General features: G+C 41.3%; 1 protein-coding gene across 3 annotated transcripts in view; it reads right to left on the reverse strand.

Moving 5' to 3' along the window:
• Nucleotides 1-5,863: 5,863 nt before the first annotated feature.
• MFSD8 (major facilitator superfamily domain containing 8) overlaps nt 5,864-21,157 on the reverse strand; it is a 48,313-nt gene continuing 33,019 nt past the window's right edge. For all 3 annotated transcript variants that reach the window (XM_040418432.1, XM_040418430.1, XM_040418431.1), the window contains exons 6-14: nt 15,615-15,855; nt 14,857-14,970; nt 14,628-14,772; nt 14,459-14,517; nt 11,923-12,028; nt 8,249-8,383; nt 7,782-7,885; nt 7,464-7,699; nt 5,864-6,262 (exon numbers count right to left, since the gene is read on the reverse strand). In XM_040418432.1, the coding sequence (XP_040274366.1) occupies nt 6,056-6,262; nt 7,464-7,699; nt 7,782-7,885; nt 8,249-8,383; nt 11,923-12,028; nt 14,459-14,517; nt 14,628-14,772; nt 14,857-14,970; nt 15,615-15,855 (1,347 nt within the window). In that variant the 3' untranslated portion in view covers nt 5,864-6,055. The remainder of the gene's footprint in view (nt 6,263-7,463; nt 7,700-7,781; nt 7,886-8,248; nt 8,384-11,922; nt 12,029-14,458; nt 14,518-14,627; nt 14,773-14,856; nt 14,971-15,614; nt 15,856-21,157) is intronic.

Consider the following 21,157-nt stretch of genomic DNA (forward strand, 5'->3'; position numbering starts at 1 on the left):
CCTAAATGGTGGCTTAAATCCTTGGTAAAATATATATCTTCCTCCCGTATAAATCCTTGCTTTTCTTTATAGTTCCTCTGCCTATTAATGTACTTATCTTGGCTGGAAATATCCTTACTTGGCTTGAGAATGACTGTAGGTTTCTCCCAGGAGGTTCTGTCCTGCTACTGGGGTGACTTCTGAGCTAACTAAGGCTCTCTTGATCTTCAGGCAGGCTAGGGTTCCTCACTAGCCTCCTGGTCATAGCTAGCAGCCAGGGCTATCAAGCTGCATGTCAGGAGGAGGCCCTCAGCATATCTCTGGCTGGTGCCTTCTTACTTCTGTCTCCACAGACTCCTGACTCTGAACTCACTCCTCCCTGTCTGGGCCTGAACATTTATACTAGGGGCTCCCTATCTCCCTCTAGTGTCTGGGATGTCTAACTACCCCCTAACTAGGCCTGCTAAGCATTTACACAGGGGAACATTTGCATATAAAAACACATTAGAAAATACATTAAGTGCATAATTAAATACAACATTTCTGTCCCTTGTAAGTAGGAGTAACACGCACACCAATTGACCCTTGTGTAGTGCCCACGCCTATCTAGTGGGACACTACACATGTGCGGCGGCGTGCGCGTTCAGGACAGCGAGCGGCCTGGCCGGGAGAAAAGGAGTCCTCTGCGCAAGTCGATTTGCATAAAACCTTGTTCTAATACTGTACGGAACAGGAGCTCTGTACAGTATTAGAATGTATTGGCTCCGATGAGCCGGTTATTACTTTGTGCAATAACTTCATAAATTAATTTGTACTGTAAAAAAAATTTTTTTTTCAAGTTCGGGAAATGTTTTTTTACAGTATGAATCAATTTTTGAAGTTATTATGCGACGTCTCACGAGACTTTGCAAAGTAAGAACTTCGGTCATCAGAGCCAATAGTTCCTAATAACTGTAAGGAGCGTTCGCTCCGTACAGTATTGAAACAAAGTTTCATGCAAATTGACTTTGGATGTTACATCCGAAGTCTATTCGCTCATTCTTACTTATAACCTAAAAAAAAAAATACCAAATTTACCAAAAAAAAATAAAAAATTGCAAATTTCCAAGTTTCAATTTCTCTACTTCTATAATACATAGTAATACCTCAAAAAATTTTTATTACTTTACAATTCCCGGGAAAATGACTTTTTTGTTTATTTTTACTTGAAGACTTTTAATTTTGGGGTTACAATGCATCCTTCTGTATTGGAATGCATTGGCTGTATGAGTAATACAGCTTCCGGCCTGAGGAGATCCAGGGGGCTGGATCTCACAGGCTCATCACGGAAGGCAGCGCAATGCCTTCCTTAGGCATCGCGCTGCTTCCATGCCATCGGGTCCCCCCTAGAGCCGCATGGGGAGCCGCGCATTTAGCCAAGGTGCCTGCTAAATGATTTGAGCAGGCATCCGGTTCCGATCACCGCCCGCCGGTACCAGGACAACATGCCGTACTGGTACGTCATGAGTCCTGAAGAGGTTAAGATGCCTCATTTTTTTAGACCTCATTTGGAAAATGAAAGGATCAATCTGATTGGCTGTTATGGGCAACTAGGCTAGTTTTCCTTTGATAAATCTCCCCAAGTGCAGGCTGCTCAAACGGTTTTATTCAGCTAAGGGATCACGCGCTTGACTATTGGTTGTTTTGCGGTCCGTAAATTGCACTGATACCAGCCATTTGCATTTTGCAGAATGGAACGGCCGGCCCCTTATAGAACAGTCCTATCCTGGTCTGTAATGCGGACACGTTCTATATATATATTTTTTAATAAAGAATGGCATGCGTATATACGGACACTGAATGCACACTGAGGCATTTTTTTTTTTTTTTGCGGCCCTATTGAAGTGAATGGTTCTGCATACAAGCCGCAAAAAGACAGAATGGACACGGGAAAAAAATATGCTAGTGTGCATGAGCCTTAAGAGGACTAGCTTTGTGCGGATGTAAACATTAGTGTTCTCATTCAGTGACATTGAGCAAATATCTTTAACCCCTTCAGGACACAGCCAGTTTTCACCTTATGGACCAAGCCAAGTTTTGCAAATCTTAGGAAACCTTCACACATGCGGCAGGCTGTTCCAGTACAAAGCACCCTTTCAGATTTTGCCGGATCTAACATCGCCAGATTCTACAGTTCACCCATGATCCCTATTTCCTATAATGAGGTCTGATGGTGATCCATCCACTTTCTGGCATAAATGCCAAGTTTCAGCCAAACTAAAAAAAACTGTAGCATGCAACATTTTTTTTTGTCCAGCTAACAACCGCCATTCGTGCTGGATCAGGCATGCCAGACATATGAACATAGCCTGAGGTGTTACTTTATGTGGTAAGAACTTTGGAATGATTTTACTTATCCAAGCGATTCTGAGATGTTCTCATGACAAATTGTACTTCATGTAAGCAGTCAATTTGAGTCAGATTTACCGTTATTTATAAAGTCAAAATTTACAGAAAATGTGGAAAAAACTACCAATTTTCTAAATTTGGATTTCTCTGCTTTAAGACAGTGATACCTGACAAAATAAACATTCACCATATGTCTAAGTAGATGGCATGATTTTGTAAATGGTCATATTTTTTTTTTTTTAGGACATTAGAAGGCTTAGAATTTTAGAAGCAATTTTCCCCAAAAAATTCCAAAACCCACTTTTTAAAGGATCTATTTAGTTTTGAAGTCACTTTAAGTGGCTTACATAACAGAAACCACCCATTATTGACCCAATTTTAGAAACTACACCCTTCAAAACTAAATCTAACACACAGAAAAAGAAACCTTAATATTGATTACCCTGATTTTGCAGTTTAGAGAAACCATATGTGGTCATAAACTGCTGTGTGGGCACACTGTGAGGCTCAGAAGGGAAGGAGTGCCATATAGCTTTCAGAGGGCAGGTTCTGCTAAAATGTTTTTTTGACTCCATGTGATGTTTGAAGAGACCCTGAGGTACCCCCCTACAGTGAAAACCCCCAAAAACTGACTCCATTTTGGAAATTACACCCTAAGCAATTTTTCAAGAGGTGTAGCGAGCACCCCAAGTTTTGTTTCCCAGAAATAAATGCGTAGTGGAAAGTGAAAAATGAAATTGCATTTTTTATTCCCACAGACATTCCATTTTAGCTCCCATATGTTGTGTCCAATTTGTCCACTCTGAAAAGTCAGCTAAATATTATCCCCTTTCCTGATTAGGGACACATGTAGGGAGTTTTTACAAACAATTTTTTGGATATACGACAGGGCTCAGGAGTAAAAGAGCACCATGTGCAGTTGAGGCCTAATTTGGTGATTTACACAGTATTGGATGAAATTGCAGGAGCTCTGATGTGAAATAAAAAAGACCCCCTAAATAAGTGCGTATGCGTACACCTCTCAAGGAATTTTTAAAGGCGTGTAGTGAGCACTTGGACCCCACAGACATTTCATAGTATTTGGAAACACTTGGCTGTTAAAACTAAAATTGACTTTTTCTTTTTAAAAAAATTGCTGCTTAAGTCCAAAATATCTCACTTTTAAAAGGGGTAACAGGAGAAAATACACCTCCCAATGTGTTGTCCATTTTCTCCTGAATATAGCAACACCCCATATGTTCTCATAAACTACTGTATGGGAGCACCACAGGACGAGAGGTGACATGGATTTAGGAGGCCAGATTTCTCTGAAATGGTTTTCAGGTGCCATGTCACATTTGAAGACCCTGAGGCACCCCCTACAGTGGTAACCCCCAAGAAATGACCCATTTTGGAAACTACACCCCTCAAGGAATTTTTTAAAGGGGTGTAGTGAGCACTTTGACCCCCACAGGTGTTTTCCAGAAATGAATGTGTAGTGGATAGTGAAAAGTGAATACAGTACCTTGCAAAAGTATTCATACCCCTTGAACTTTCCACATTTCTTTTCACGTTACACCCACAAACGTAAATGTATTTTATTTGGGTTTCATGTGATAGACCAACACAAAGTAGCAAGTATGTGTGAAGTAAAAAGAAAATGACACATGGTTATCAAAATTTTTAATAAATAAAAATCTGAAAAAAGTGTTGTCCATTTGTATTCAACCCCCTGTACTCTGATACCCCTAAATAAAAATCCACTGTGACCAATTGCCTTCAGAAGTCACTTAATTAGTAATAAAGTTCACCTGTATATAATGTATTCTCAGTATAACTACAGCTGTTCTGTGTGGGCCCTCAGAGGAAATACTGTAGGGCTGTGCACAAATGTCCCCAAAATACACTGCTCAAAAAAATAAAGGGAACACTTAAACAACACAATGTAACTCCAAGTCAATCACACTTCGGTGAAATCAAACTGTCCACTTAGGAAGCAACACTGAGTGACAATCAATTTCACATGCTGTTGTGAAAATGGGATAGACAACAGGTGGAAATTATAGGCAATTAGCAAGACACCCCCAATAAAGAAGTGGTTCTGCAGGGGGTGATCACAGACCACTTCTCAGTTCCTATGCTTCCTGGCTGATGTTTTGGTCACTTTTGAATGCTGGCGGTGCTTTCACTCTAGTGGTAGCATGAGACGGAGTCTACAACCCACACAAGTGGCTCAGGTAGTGTAGCTTATCCAGGATGGCACATCAATGCGAGCTGTGGCAACAAGGTTTGCTGTGTCTGTCAGCGTAGTGTCCAGAGCATGGAGGTGCTACCAGGAGACAGGCCAGTACATCAGGAGACGTGGAGGAGGCCGTAGGATGGCAACAACCCAGCAGCAGGACTGCTACCTCCACCTTTGTGCAAGGAGGATCAGGAGGAGCACTGCCAGAGCCCTGCAAAATGACCTCAGCAGGCCACAAATGTGCATGTGTCTGCTCAAACGGTCAGAAACAGACTCCATGAGGGTGATATGAGGGCCCGACGTCCACAGGTGGGGGTTGTGCTTACAGCCCAACACCGTACAGGACGTTTGGCATTTGCTAGAGAACACCAAGATTGGCAAATTTGCCACTGGCGCCGTGCTCTTCACAGATGAAAGCAGGTTCACACTGAGCACTTGTGACAGACGTGACAGAGTCTGGAGATGCCGTGGAGAACGTTCTGCTGCCTGCAACATCCTCCAGCATGACCGGTTTTGGCATTGGGTCAGTAATGGTGTGGGGGTGGCATTTTTTTGGAGGGCCGCACAGCCCTCCATGTGCTCGCCAGAGGTAGCCTGACTGCCATTAGGTACTGAGATGAGATCCTCAGACCCCTTGTGAGACCATATGCTGGTGCGGTTGGCCCTGGGTTCCTCCTAATGCAAGACAATGCTAGACCTCATGTGGCTGAAGTGTGTCAACAGTTCCTGCAAGACGAAGGCATTGATGCTATGGACTGGCCCGCCCGTTCCCCAGACCTGAATCCAATTGAGCACATCTGGGACATCATGTTTCGCTCTATCCACCAACGTCACGTTGCACCACAGACTGTCCAGGAGTTGGCAGATGCTTTAGTCCAGGTCTGGGAGGAGATCCCTCAGGAGACCGTCCGCCACCTCATCAGGAGCATGCACAGGCGTTGTAGGGAGGTCATACAGGCACGTGGAGGCCACACACACTACTGAGCCTCATGTTTTAAGGACATTACATCAAAGTTGGATCAGCCTGTAGTGTGTTTTTCCACTTTAATTTTGAGTGTGACTCCAAATCCAGACCTCCATGGGTTGAAAAATTTGATTTCCATTTTTTTATTTTTGTGTGATTTTGTTGTCAGCACATTCAACTATGTAAAGAACAAAGTATTTCAGAAGAATATTTAATTAATTCTGATCTAGGAGGTGTTATTTTTGTGTTCCCCTTATTTTTTGAGCAGTGTATAATTTATTATTGCTTTTCTCTACACTGCTAGTCTTGGCTCCATACATTTTCTTTCTTTTCTATTTAAAATGAGTTGCATTTCAGATAAGGGAAATAAGTCTTCATCATGAATGATTTTTTTTCTCTAAGAAGTCACCTCATTGCAGTCAATTATTCTTACACTGAAATTTACCCTACTTAATTTTGTACCCACTAAGACAAAAGTCTTTTGTTCTTTGCTGGAATGCAGATCATTCATGTATTCTGCCATATCGTACAGAGAAGGCAATAAGTCTTTTGTAAACCGCTGCTAAATGTAAAAGAGAACATGCTACAATGCCACAAATTATTCCAAATATCCATCTGGGTCCTAGGTGTGTATAGATTTCGCTGACAAACACAGGTCCCAGCGTTCGAGCTGCACTCCCAGCAGCAGTTAGCCATCCCATATAGACACCCTAAAATAAGAGAACAAGTCAGCCCGGAAACACTAAGGCTACTTTCACACTGGCGTTTTGGTTTCAGTTTGTGAGATCCGTTCAGTTTTGCCCTAATCCATTCTTAATGGATAAGGATCCGCTCAGAATGCATCTCTTTGCCTCAGTTCCGCTCTGGAGACTGACATTAAAACACTGCTTGCAGCGTTTTGGTGTCCGCCTGACGATGCGGAGGCAAACTGATCCGTCCTGACACACAATGTAAGTCAATGGGGACGGATCCGTTTTCACTAACACAATATGGCACAATAGAAAACTGATCCGTCCCCCATTGACTTTCAATGGTGTTCAAGACGGATCTGTCTTGGCTATGTTACAGAGAATACAAACGGATCCGTTCTGAACGGATGCATGCGGTTGTATTATCTGAACGGAAGCGTTTGTGTAGATCCATGACGGATCCGCACCAAAACGCGAGTGTGAAAGTAGCCTAAGAAATGTATGGCACTTTAACATTCTGCAACAGTTTCCTGTAAACCATTCTGGGGCTAAAAAATTATATCTGGGGCACAGCATGCCCTAGCAGAGGGGGCAAGTCTGCTACCACTAAGGAAGCTCCTCAATGGAACAGATAAAATTGCACATGGTGCTGGTAGCAGTGGACATCAGACGGATGTCATCTGTATTTTGCGGACCGCAAAATACATACCGTCGTGTGAATGCACCCTCAGGGTCCATTCACACAACTATATCTTTGGTCTGTATCCAATCAGCATTTTTTGTGGATCAGATGCGGACTCCTTTTTTTCAATGTGGCCGCTAAAGATGCAGACAGTACACCATGTGCCCGCAATCTGTACCTGGAACCAGGAGGGGACCTACAAAGTAAATACTTACAGGGGCAGATTCTTCACCATTTAGGTGCACAAAAATGGTCTAGGAGCAGGGATGCTCAACCTGCAGCCCTCCAGATGTTGCAAAACTACAATTCTCAGCATGCCTGGACAGCTATTAGGGCATGCTGGGAGTTGTAGTTTTGCAACAGCTGGAGGGCTGCAGGTTGAGCATCCCCGGTCTAGAGTAAGCCAATGAAATTAGAGAAAGTCGTCTAAGCTGTCCATCGTGTTACTACCACTATTACTTCATTTGCACAATACTATTCAATGAATATTTTTAATCATTAAAAAGAAAAATTCTAGATTTTCAACCTTCCCAGTCTTACCTGTGGTTTGGGGCCAATAACTTTAGAGTACAAAGTGTAACACATGACATTACAGACTGGATAGCCCAGACCAATCAAAATGTCAGACGTGATATACTGAGCTAAGTAGATAACGGGTGTATAGAAACACCAGGACTGAGTCGCTGGACAGCCTGTAGGTTCTACCGTGTGATTTCCGGAAGCCAAGAGATTTGAAACCAAGAAGGTTGAATTATTTTTGGTTGTATTCTGGATGTCTAAAAATAAAGAGAGATCCGATGATGGTGAAGAGGGGAGGGATAGCTTTCTTTTAAGTATTCGTTTTAATGATATTACTACCTTGCCACTGTATGCTGGGATACCGATTTCCCCAAGGTAACAAAATGAAAAATCCAATCCAAATAGCAACCAATCCCCCAAGGAGCAGAATTCGTTCTCCAGTCCTGCATTATATGGGAAAATGAGTGAAATAAGTTAAGATCAAGCAAGTAATAAATAATGGACTAAGGAGACAATCCGTGTATTGTTATAGTATGTGTTACATGTGCATGCTGTCTAACTGGAAACTAGATGTGGCCATACACATTAGATGAATGCTGCCCCAAATGCGGGACAGATCAACCATTTGATGGCGTATAAAGTTGTCGCAACGCTTCCCTAATGGCACAAGTCGGGTGGGGAAGGTCACAGTAAACTCACTGCCCATGTGCATTTGAGGATAACTATACCAAACAGGATTTCTTATTTTGTTAAAAAAATAAAATGAAACTCTTAAAAATGCCAACAGTATCATTTTCACAACTTACTTTTTAGAAAGAGTTTTCACCATGATGAACACTATAACTGACTCAGCGCCAACTGCGGCCAGGATAATTCCGTTGTAGAACACAGCTTGTGTCCTGGTCCATGCATACATGTCCATTGTCAGTGGGGTGGCGATCCTGGGGAAATGCAGAACAGGGTTACCTGTCAGGGGTTTTCATGTAAAATGTTCTGTCATAGGTTATCCACTTCATATGCTTTAAGTTTCATTTGTGGGGGTCTGACCACTGGGGGGATGAGGATGTTTAAAGGCAGCACCAATAAGGGTACTTTCACACTAGCGTTTTAGTTTTCCGGTATTGAGATCCGTCATAGGGGCTCAATACCGGAAAAAAGCGCTTCAGTTTTGTCCTCATTCATTGTTAATGGAGACAAAACTGAACTGAACAGAACGGTATGCTCCAGAATGCATTCCGTTCCGTTTAGTTGCGTTCCCAGACCGGAGAGCAAACCGCAACATGTTGTATTTTGCTTTCCGTCCTGGGATGCGGAGCAAAACATGACCCCCAATGTAAGTCAATGGGGACGGATCAGTTTTCTCTGACCAAATCTGCCACAATAGTAAACGGATCCGTCCCCCATTGACTTTCAATAGAGTTCATGACGGATCCGTCTTAGCAATGTTAACCCTTTCAGGCCTGGAGGTTTTTTTGCGTTTTCGTTTTGCGCTTCCTGCCTTCCCAGAGGCATAGATTTTTTATTTGTCTGTTCACATAGCCATATGAGGGCTTGTTTTTTGCAGGACGAGTTGTACTTTCCAACGCCACCATTTAATATTGCATATGATGCAAAAATTCCAAATGGGGTAAAATTGCAAAAAAAAAAAAAGCTATTCCACCACAGTTTTACATATTTTTTTTTACGACGTTCGATTTTATATACTATGGGCGTTTTCGCACATCGCGACACCCATGATGGGTATTTAAAAAAATTTTTTGTTCTTTTATTTTGGGAAAATGGGGGTGATTTGAATTTTTATGTTTTTCCCACAGGGAACTATAACATGCAATCATTAGATTGCTATTATCATAGATTCCAATGCACTTGCATTGGAATCTATGATGATTTTACTATGGAGCCCTATTACAGGCAAGGACTCCATAGGAAATACTATGCAGCAGCCTCCTGTCATTCACAAAGACAGGGGCTGCTGCACACATGCTCCGGCTCCTTCGATCACGACACGGGGGAGCCGGAGCATAACCGAAAGCGCGCGCATTCGGTTTTCAGCACGCTCAGATGCCGTGGTCAGGATTGACTAATGTCCGCGATCGGCATTACTGCCGGTTGCGGACATGAGCAGCGGGTGTCTGCTATAAGGCGAGCGGGCACCATCTTTAAAGGGGTTAAAGATAATACAACCGGATCCGTTCATAATGGATGCAGATGGTTGTATTATCAGTAACTGAAGCGTTTCTGTCTGAACCCTGCCGGATCCAGTAAAAACGCTGGTGTGAAAGTAGCCCAAGACTCTTATATCGAGCCTGATAACCATTTAAAGGAGTTGTCCCACGATTAAATATTTAGTTCACCTCAACAAAACTTAACATTTTTCAGCTGGAACCATTAAAAAAAAGTGTCAAGATATTGCTGATAAAAACCTTCAGTGGTGCTCCCTTGGCGAGTCCCTCTCAGAATGTCCACCTTACGTGTCCAATGCTGGCAGGCACAGGTAATCACTAGAGGTGGCACTCCTGTTATTGCAGGCCAACCAGTAAGAATTGGAGCACTGTATGTGGTTTCTAGCTCACCAGCACTGAACACATTAGGTGGACGCGAAAACAGTGTTTTTTAGTTATTCCAATAGAAAAATGATGTTATTTTTTTAATCTAACAGAGAGATGTAATACTAAGGCTGTGTTCATCATAACTGCACCCAGCACATGCCAAGATAATTATTTTGGCATACACTCAGCCAGTATGCACCAGCATACCTTTTTCCCCCCAACTATATAGGAAAGCGTAGTTTACCATGCTATTGTATGTCGAGGAACACCGTAAAAAGACAAGTACCATGTGGTATTTATATAGAATTTTACAATGTGAACCTATGAGTGACATATTACACTATGCCTATGCAGTGGGGAAGGTCTGCTGTCGGAGATATATACATCTCATCTAGGCATCAGCAAGATATGAACAGACCCTTAAAGACATGTCATATAGAATGTCAGATATTTTTAATCAGTGGGGGACTGTGTCCTGAAAAATGAAGGAGCAGTGCATGAGCCAGCCTGCAGCTATCAAGGGGAGACCGGACCCAGCTGAGGGCTACTGCCCCTTTGTTTTAGCCATCTGTGGGACTCACCCACATGACATGTCTAATGTTTTCTGAAATAACAGTTACTCTTTAAAAGGGTTTTCTGTGATTTTTCTATTAATGACCTATATTGGTGGGGGTCTGACACCCAGGATCTCCACCAATCATCTATTTGACAAGGCACCAGCGCTTGCAGTAGCGCCATGGCCTTCTCTCAGCTCACCAAGCACAGCGCCATCCATTTGATAGTGACTGTGCTTGGTATCGTAGCTTAGCCCCATTCACTTGAATGGGGCTGAGCTATGTCTAGGACTCTAGGCCATTGATGGCTAACCTCCGGGACTCCAGCTGTGGTGAAACTACGACTACCAGCATGCCCCATTTATTTCTGTGGAGTTCTGTGAACAGCCAAGCAAGTGTGCATCTTGAGAGTTGTAGTTTTACCACAGCTGAAGTGCCAGAGGTTAGCCATCACAGGTCTAGGCCATGAGCATGATGTCTGCGAGCACCAGTGTCTTCTCAAACAGCTGATCAGACCCTCACCGATCCGATACTGATGACCTATCATTAGTAGAAAAGTCCCAGAAAACCCATTTAAGTGTGAGGGGAAAAAAATAAAAATAAAAATAAAAAATCACAAATTAGCACCGAGGTAGTAAAAACAAAACTAGTATAGATTACAAAAACTACACTACAGATGAAAACTTTAAACAATTTAACAGAACAACATGTAACATCCTAGAGGCCAGATTTACTAAAGTGTCTATGCCTAGTATTTGCCCAAAAAATAAAAAAATTACTTATTACTTACTTTAAGGTGATGGGGCTTAGCAGGAAGATTCAATGTTTAGCGTCACAAATGTGGCATAACATTCTCTAAAAGTAAGCCAACCAACAGCTGGTACAGATTAGACAAAACTGTCTGCCCACGCACAGTCTACGTTTACGCCAGTTATACGATTAGTATTTCCGCCTCTATAGGTTTAGTCGCTCTGTAAATACTTGGTTTCCTTATCTTTTACTGAACCAGAGTTGCATTATGTGTTGCAGTCCAGAGCTGCTTTCATAATTCTACTGGTTGTATCTAACGATACATTAGGCTTCCTCTGAGCTAGGCTACATTCCCAGAATTCATAAGAACCAGAACAAGCCTTTAGTGGACTTTCACTGATGGGCTGCATCAGTAGGGAGCGCTTGTATGGTAACTGAAGAAAACTTCAGGGATGGTTCTAAGACAGCATATTCTTTTCATGTAGATGGGATGTACAGGTACACTGTTGCATTCTGTTACACGGTGAACATTATTCTTTAAAATGAAAAAAAAAACATAATATAGATACAATTATACATAGAGGGATGCACACATTAAATCTGAATGATAATTCTGAGTATACGTACGTCTCAAAAATGGCAAATATGAATAAAATAATGAAGAAAATAATATTTGAAGAGATTACTGCAATCTGGTCAACTGGTTGTTCACAATCATTTGCTGTATCGGTGCCTAGAAGAAATTAAAACATATTATAAAGCTCCATCTGACAAATTTCTGTGGTGCTCGTCCAGAGCGCACTAGGGTCATGTATGCCACTGCGCCGATTTCAAAACCTGACAGCTCAATTGCAGTGGGCTAAGGGTACTTTCACACTAGCGTTTTTGTTTTCTAGTATTGAGTTCCGGCACAGCAGCTCAATACCGGAAAAAACTGATCAGTTTTATCCTAATGCATTCTGAATGGAGAGAAATCCGTTCAGTATGGATCAGGATGCATCAGTCCAGTCCCGCTTACGTTTTTTTGGACGGAGAAAATACCGCAGCATGCTGCAGTTTTCTGTCCGGTCAAAAATACTGAACACTTGCCGAAATGCCCGCATTAATTTACATTGAAGTGTATCAGTTACATTAAGTGTTCCAGCAAAAACGGATCCGGCTTTTCAGTCTGCACATGTGCAGACCTTTAAAAATGCAAAAAATTTTTTATACCAGTTCCGTTTTTCCGGATGACACCGGAGAGATGGATCCGGTATTGCAATGCATTTGTCAGACGGATCCGCATCCAGATATGTCTGACAAATGCCATCAGTTTGCGTCCGGATTGCCGGATCCGGCAGGCAAGTCCGTCGCTGGAGCGGCCTGCCGGAATCCTCTGCTGCAAGTGGGAAAGTACCCTAAATTCCCCTATTTCAGAGATAAATTAACTTATATTATAAAAATGTGCCTAAACTTTGGAGTAACTATTGAAAAATAAATGGCATTAAATAAATTTTGTAATATACAGTACATAAATTTTTTTTTTCAAGGTTTTCCATACAAAATAAGTCAACACAAAGATTCTGGTGGGCACACTGACTGGGTGAAATTGTGCTCTGCGGCAGGAGAATTTCGGTAAAATGGATGCACAAGTGACCATGGGACACAGAGGTACATATATATATATATATATATATATATATATATATATATATATATCTATATCCATCCAGCAAATAAACAAAATATCAGCCAACATGTGTGTATACATATATTCCTTTGTTTGTTATAGGCCGTGAACAAGGTCCAGGGAGTGGACGGAAATGTTGGCCGAGATTTTGTTTGCTGGATGGATTTAAAAAAAAAATAATCATAAAAAATAAAAAACACACAAAAGCTTCATACGTACCCTTTGTGAGCCGTGGTTTTGCAACTACTTCCATACGAAATAGATAGCTGAAATTTAGGTGTCTATCGTGCTTGGAACCTGTATACATGTCAGCGGTGTACTGGTGTATGCATTCTACTGGGCCTGCAGCAAATGTACACGTTGCTGCTCTTGCCTGTGCCAGCTCTGCCCAGCTAAAGCCTGGCATATATGTGCTATGCCAGGCTTTAGAGAAGCAGGCAAAGGCAGGAGCAGTAGTGTGTGCTCCTGTCTGTACGCTCACTGTGGCGCAAAAGGTGTCCGAGTGTACGGATTTCAAAGCGCGATAGACACCTGAAGTTCAGGTGTCTATTGCTTAAGGAAAACCTGAAGAAAAGTAAAGTACGGTATATAAGAAAAAAGGTTTATATCAATTTTTTTTATATTTTTTTTAAAGTATTTTAAAAAATTTATATAATCCTGCAATTTTTGCACTGGCCTCTAGATGTAATAATAAGTCATGATTTCCTGTTCTGTACAGGTAACTTTTCAGTAGCCATTATGATTATCACCACAGGTAGAATTACAGGTCTATAGAGATAACACAGGACCCACCATTCACACTTGGTGAGATCACAGCTTGGCCCCCGTGGCCCCATGTGGCTGCTCTCAAAGAACTGCAAGACTGGACATAGTGACCACTGTGAAAACTGCCCAGTTCTAGGATTTTTATTTAAAAATAGTGACATATAAAAAAAATTAAATATATATAAAAAAAAATTCTTATGACACATCCCCCTTAACAGGTCTACTCTCTACTAAAACTCAAGGTGACTTGTACAATCTATTACCTTGTGTCTCTTACAGCCCATCTAGCCCCCTTCCATTTTAGTGCCCCCCCCCCCCACCCCCACACACACTTGACTATTACTAATAAATCAGCAGGCTTTACAACATTCATATGTCCCTTAGCACAAAAAAATGCTTTTTGCCCTTGCTTTCCTGTTTTGTGCCTAGACTAGCGTTAGCCTAAGTTGCTTTGAACAACTATAGATTTCTACATGGTTTATAGAAGTAGGCTATTATTGGATACAAATAAAGGAAGCATATATAACAGCATTGGTTATACAGCTCCCTACACGCCTGATGACAACCAGCAACCTCTACACAGAGGAAGATTCCAAATTCAGGACATTTTAGAAAGTTGCATCGCAGCCCAATGCCAGGACTGGGACACTTATTTCATTAGAGCACAATTTCCCTTTAATATTCAAATTCACTTAGTTATGTAAGCTGAACAATAACAGATAACAGTACCTTCAGACTCATAGTTTATACTTCCTAAGTGCCTTCCATGATCATCAACTCGGTGATCTCTGTAAGAAGATATATTAAGTTATACGGTCAAAAGACATATGTTGTGTAGGCACATGGAAGCCATAGAGTCAACACTTGGACTGTCCTTGTATGACAAAAATCATATTACCTGAATACTGAAAAGATCAAAATGATGTTCACAATGCCAAGGAACGCACCCATAAGAGATGGCGCAGTGTACATGTTTACTTGAAGGTCGATGGCTTTGACGGTTACTCCTTCTTCTCCGATTAATGTAAATGCCGCCTGGAATGCTGAAAATCAGAATTTTTCTCCTTGATGCCCTTTACATTACAGGGCTAACACCTTACCCATGAGACCGTTAATAACATACCTACCAGGACCGAGGATAAACCCAAGGGCTTGAAAAGCACTAATGTTAGCCATGGCACTTGTCCGTTCTGATAGGGAGGTGGCACCAGCGACATATGATCGAACAACTGCTACATTTCCTAGAGTGCAGAAGTTTACAATTAATCAATGTACCATATTAAAGGGGTTGTCCACTCTTGTACAATTGATGGCCTATCCTCGGGATAAGCCATCACTATCTGACCGGCAGGGGTCTGGCACCCAGCCGAACAGAGACTCTACAGTAGCTCCAGTGTCACAAATCAGTGCTGTAACCAGAACCGTCCATCGCGCAACAGAAGGAGCTGTGTAGTTATGGTGGCGAAGCTACTTCAGAACAACTGATCAGTTGTGGTCCAGTGTCAAACCCCTGCCAATCAAATAGCGGTAGCCTATCCAGAGGCTAGGCCATCACTTATAAATGCGTAGAAAACCTCTTAAGAACTATCAAGAAGGTCCTCAATGCTGATGCAGGAGACATACTCCTTATTTATCAAATAGCTACAGATTAAAAACAAGATTGATTTCCAAAAAGTTAGTCACCAGCAGCAAATCTGTCCATCCCTACATTACAATCATATGTACTGAAGAAGTTTATCATGAGTTGGGAGACATTGTAAGAAGCCACAGAAACTGTCTAATAAAAGACTGTCCACATGCCCTAATCAACGGAAATGTTATTGTTGCATCTGAAAACGTCCACAATATTAAAATATCAAAGTAGTAAACCTTCAGAATAACATACCTGATCCAAAACCAACTAATGCTCGAGAAATGAGCATGTAATACTTGTTGTGTGAGGCAGGTACATGCACATAGGCATAAAAGCAGCTGGCTACTACCAGTATAGATATGGACACCACAAGGGGTTCTCTTCTTGGCCTGTGGTTAGACCACACACCAAACAAAGGCGAAGCAACCATCTGTCCTAAACTATAGGAAGCTATAACCCAGCCAAGAAAGCTTGTATCAGTGCTTGGGTCGATCTACCGGAAAAAAATTAAATTAGAGAGGTTAATAAAGAACGGTACATACATGGAAAGCATCACCTAGATCTACTTTCTTAGTAAACCAATTACAAAAAGTTTTTTTTTCTCTTTTCTGATATATTTTTTCCATTATTTTTATTCTATTTTCTGTGCATGATTTTGGAAACAACCATCTTGCCTTTTAGCTCTTTAAAGGGAATGTGTCATCAGAAAGCGACCTACTGTTTAAATCCCTTTTTTATGTTAAACATATTTTTTTTAATAATTTCTGATGATGTTATTTTTAGTTTTCCATGTAACTTTTTATATTTAAACTAAAACAAAAAATCCTGCAGTTTGTGCACTGGCCACTATGTCTAACAATTGGCGCCACTTCTTGGTTTGAACAGATCACTTTACTGCAGTTAAATCCTAAATGTCTCCCACTAGCTTCTATAGGAGAGTATTTTCGGGATGCTCTGTAAAGGTCACTGTGCAGGATCAACTATAGTCAATGATGGATCCTGTGTTCTCTGCCTCCATAAAAGAGGTGTTCCATGTCATTCTAATCCTGCCTGTGATAAGTGATCTCCACACAACAAGAAACTAAAACATTATTTATATAAAGAAATGAAAATCCGCCAAAGAAATTAAACAGTCAGGATTTAACCCCTTAAGCACCGAGCCCATTTTTGTTCTGCATTTTAGTTTTTTTCCTCCCCATGTTCCAATAGCCTTCACATTTTTCATTTTCCGTTCGTATAGCCATATGAGGGCTTTTTTTTTGTGGAATAAATTTTTTTTTTTTTAAAGGGCACCATTTAATTTACCAGGTCTGTTACTGGAAAACAGGGAAAAATTAAATAAATAAATAAATAAATAAATAAATATATATATATATATATTTATATTTATTTGTCAGGTTAAATTAAAAAAAAAGAAATAAAAATAAAATACAATTCCACCAAGGTTTTTTTTTTTGAGGGGGGGGGGGGGGGGGTTTACATCATAGTGTTCACTGTGTGCTAAAAATGACATGACATCCTTATTCTGCTGCTCAATATGAATACTGCAATACAAAACTTGTACGTTTTTTTTTGTTTTACTACTTTCAAAAAAAAAAGAAAAATTTTAATTCTTTGCCTCACCATTTTCTGACTAACTTATTTTTTATATTTTAGTTTACAGAGCTGTATGAGGGATTGTTTTTTGCAGAACAAACTGTAGTTTTTATTGGTACCATTTTTGTGGTATGTACGACTTTTTGATCACTGTTATTCAATTTTTTGTGGGGGCAAAAGGTGACAAAAAAATATATGACGAATTGTGTGGTTTCAATTTTTTTTTCCATTATGGAAAATGTAAAAAAAATATTTTAAATAGTTCAGACATATCGGATACGGCGATACCTGATATGTTTATTTCTTTATTATTAATAGATTTTTATGTGTAAAATTGGAGGGGGGGGGGTGATTTAAACTTTTAATTAATATTTTTTTTTTTTAACTTGCACGTTTTAGCAGGGAGCTTACCATGGCAGCCTGGTAAGCTTCAGAAGTGTCCAGGCTGCCATGGTAACCGATCAGAGCCCCGCGATTTCTCCAAGGGTGCTCCGATTGGAAGGCGGTCTTACCTCACAGACGCAGCGATCGGTGTTGATCGTGGCATCTGAGGGGTTAAATGACAGGGTTCGGCGTGATCGCTGTTCCCCCATCAGCGCAGCAGAGTGTCTGCTGTAGGACACAGCCGGCACCGTACGCGTATGGAGCGGGCTCATTGCAGCAGCCAGTCCCTCCACCATTGTGACGTACCAGTACGTCAGGGTGGTTGAAAGGGTTAAACAATGACTTTTTCTGACAATAGTATCCCATAAAAGGTCAGTTTACTGGAGCCCCCTCAGCAAATAACACACATTAAAGGCATTATGGCAATCGATATTCAGAGAGTATTCCATTAATATGCAATACTCCCTCATCAGCAAAAGTCTGACTGCTAGCTCCCTCACCCACTGGGAAAAGGTCTATTATCTTGTACATGTGCAGGAGGATAAGTCATCAATATAAAACCCCTGCACAACCCCTTTAAATAGTCATACTTCAAATTACTCACACAATGATGTGCAGTGGATATTTCAAAAATGAAAATCATAGCACAGAGCACATAATTACACTATTAAACTTCTCATTATCAAAGTATATATCAAATCAAAGAACAGATATTATTACCCTCAATATATCTTAATTAAGATGCCTGCTGTGCGCCAGAAACTGAAGTCTACGCCAACTAGGTGTCACGCTTGTGTGGGAGGGAAAAACACACAGAGCATAGGAGGGAAGGAGGGGGGGGCAGGGAATCAGGCCTGAGAACTAGGGAAGGAAGATGGACACCTCCTAGTGAAAACCCTAACCAAAATCCTGACTGATTACCAGTATGAACAGACCCCGAAGGTAGGAGAGTTCATACGCAGGAATACCTAGAGTCCTATCTAGCCCTATAGGACCCTGGTACTAATGACAGGAATGAGACATCCTGTTCCTTCAAAAGGAAGGACGAACAGGAGTCTACTTCAGGCCTCATACAAACAATAGGGAAATGCAACACACAGAACCCAAACAAAATAGAAAAAGGAAAGGAAAAAGACTTAACTCCAAAGAGGCTATGAAAGCACCAGGAACTCAGCCGAGATCCAACCACAAACTATCCACAGGCACAGAAGCTTTAAACCGCACAGCATAGTGGGAGAAGCAACTATAAATAAAGAAGGTTAAATGACCACATAAGCAACACCTGGAGGCAAGGGATGTGGCAGTTACCAGAAACACCACAGACACCTATTGATCCACAAGGAAAACCTGTCAGATCAAACCATGTGTTGCCAGTCTCACAGATCTCCTGCCACTCACTGTCGCCGGGACGTCCGTATGTCTTGGTACATCCGTGACACTAGGAGCTGGTGTAGACTTCAGCTACAACTTACCTCAGTTTCTGGTGTAAGTTACAGTAAATCAAGAGTGCAGTTTAATGACTCTCCCCTCCCTCGGCACTTCAGAGGAGTGCAGAGAAGCTTTAGGGCTGTTTCACACGAGCGGATGCCGTGCGTGACATCCGCTCCGTGAATGACAACCAAGACCCGATGCGGACAGAAGAAGCACGGAGCATTAACATGATTGATAATGCTCCGTGCCTCTCTGTGATCTCTTTACTACGAAATCACAGTGAGATAAAGTTGTCATTGTGATTTCGTAGTAAAGAGATCACAGAGAGGCACGGAGCATTATCAGTCATGTTAATGCTCCGTGCCTCTGCAGTCTGCATCGGGTCTTGGCTGTCATTCACGCAGCGGATGTCACGCACGGCATCCGCTCGTGTGAAACAGCCCTTAAGTGTCACAAATTATGGTGCACACTTAATAACATAATTTGTGACTTTTTTAGTACATCTCCCTCACATTATGTCTCATCTCCACAAAATATCGTGCTACACTAGTCTCATGGCTTTTTTCTCTTGAGGTACCGTTCTCTGCGTGAACGATTTGATGGCCGATGTTCATTCAATGTAATCTTTACCATCCTTGTTGTCTGTCTAAACAGGGGCATCTCAACATGTATGTACATTTATTGTACTACATGTAAAAAGTTCTTTCAACTTGATCTTGTAACCTTTTGACAGATATAATTACCCTTATTATAGAAGTAGTTGTAACAGGCGAGACAACTAATCAACTGGTTACCAATGGTTCTTCCCCTATGATACACGAAATGGGGTGATCTTTAAACAGATGACCATTATTTATCATCCCTAACCAGCATCGCCCATACATATGACATTTTTGATCATCTGAGGATGGAAATCATAAGTAGAAAAGAATAAAGATTTCTCCTTTTTCTTTACTACTGTGTTAGACTTCCTAATTGTTAAATGTGGACCTTTACTCACTTCTTCTGTAATTGTAGTCACCTCTTCTCTCAAATCACCTCTCTATAAACTTCTCCATCATTTCAGTAGCTTGTTTTTCATATTCATCACCACTACTACAGATTCTCCTCCCTCGTATGAACTGCCCCTTAGGTATCCCATTAAAAACTTGTGGGGCATGACGACCATCTTGTCTCAATACATTTTTTCGGTCCATGGGCTTAGAAAATAACATACTAACCAGCGTGTGTTGGGAGAAGTAGACAGTAGATGAACGACTGTTGGAGAGTCTGAGCCCCAAGGGATTAAATGAAGCCTGTAACTTCAGTGTGTTTTTATAAGGTGGTGGCTCTTTTTATGTACTAGTATTTGATATATAGTTTAATAATGATAAGTTTAATAGAGTAATTATGTGCATAAAGAGCTCCAGCATATGATTTTAATTTTCGCAATACCAATTACGTATCATTGAAGTGTGAGTGATTTGAGGCATGACTATTTCTCACTTTTTTTTTTTCTTTATTCTATTTCCTAAACATGATTATGGGGGCTGCCATCTTGGCTGAGCTGTTCTTAACAGCATTTGAAGATATGCTTTATGGCAGTCCCATGGGCCATAGACACAATGGACAGGAGGGGACCTCACTAACTTCTATGGGAGAGTTTTCTAGACATGCTCTGTGACCTGTGCAGTGGTCATTGTACAAGGGAAGAATAGATAAGCTTCAACAACCACTTTTTGTGAATGGTGGATCCTGTCTTATCTCTAGACAGAGGTAATATCATGACAGGCAGGATTAGAAATACAGATAAGCGGGTAACTAAAGTAAAAGTGAGCTGTACAGACCAAGAAGTGGTACCTATTAGGCTTAATGGCTAGTGTAAAAACAGCAGGATTTCATGGTTTTTGTTTATAGATATGGAAAAAGAAAAATCACCAAAAATTCTTTAAAAATCTGTTTTAAAGAGGACCTTTCACCAGTTTTTACTTTTTTAAAGCAATACCACATACTGTAGTCCATGTTCAGGAGATGCCATCTCACAAATTTTTTTTCATGATCCGCTCCTCTGTTGCGCCAATTTGCCCCCCGTTTGGTTTCGGCACCTGATATGGTAATTAGTAGCATCGGCACAGGGAGAAGGAGACATCAGCTTTTCTCAGCGGACCGCTTCACAGCCAGGAAGGAGAGTTGTTCTCATGAGATTTGGTAAATCTCGCGAGAACAGGCTATGTAAGCGAGCATTGTACTTGCTATACTCGCATAACCTGTTCTCGTGATAGATCCCACGCATACTTGAGAAAAGAGGTGTGTTCCCCGAAACATCACCAAGTGTTTAAGCACGCTATCCCTCCACCTCTGAATGAACTGTCTCCACATACAGACATATATATTTGGATCCTGCA

This window comes from Bufo bufo, chromosome 2, assembly GCF_905171765.1.
Source record: "Bufo bufo chromosome 2, aBufBuf1.1, whole genome shotgun sequence".
NCBI lineage: Eukaryota > Metazoa > Chordata > Amphibia > Anura > Bufonidae > Bufo > Bufo bufo.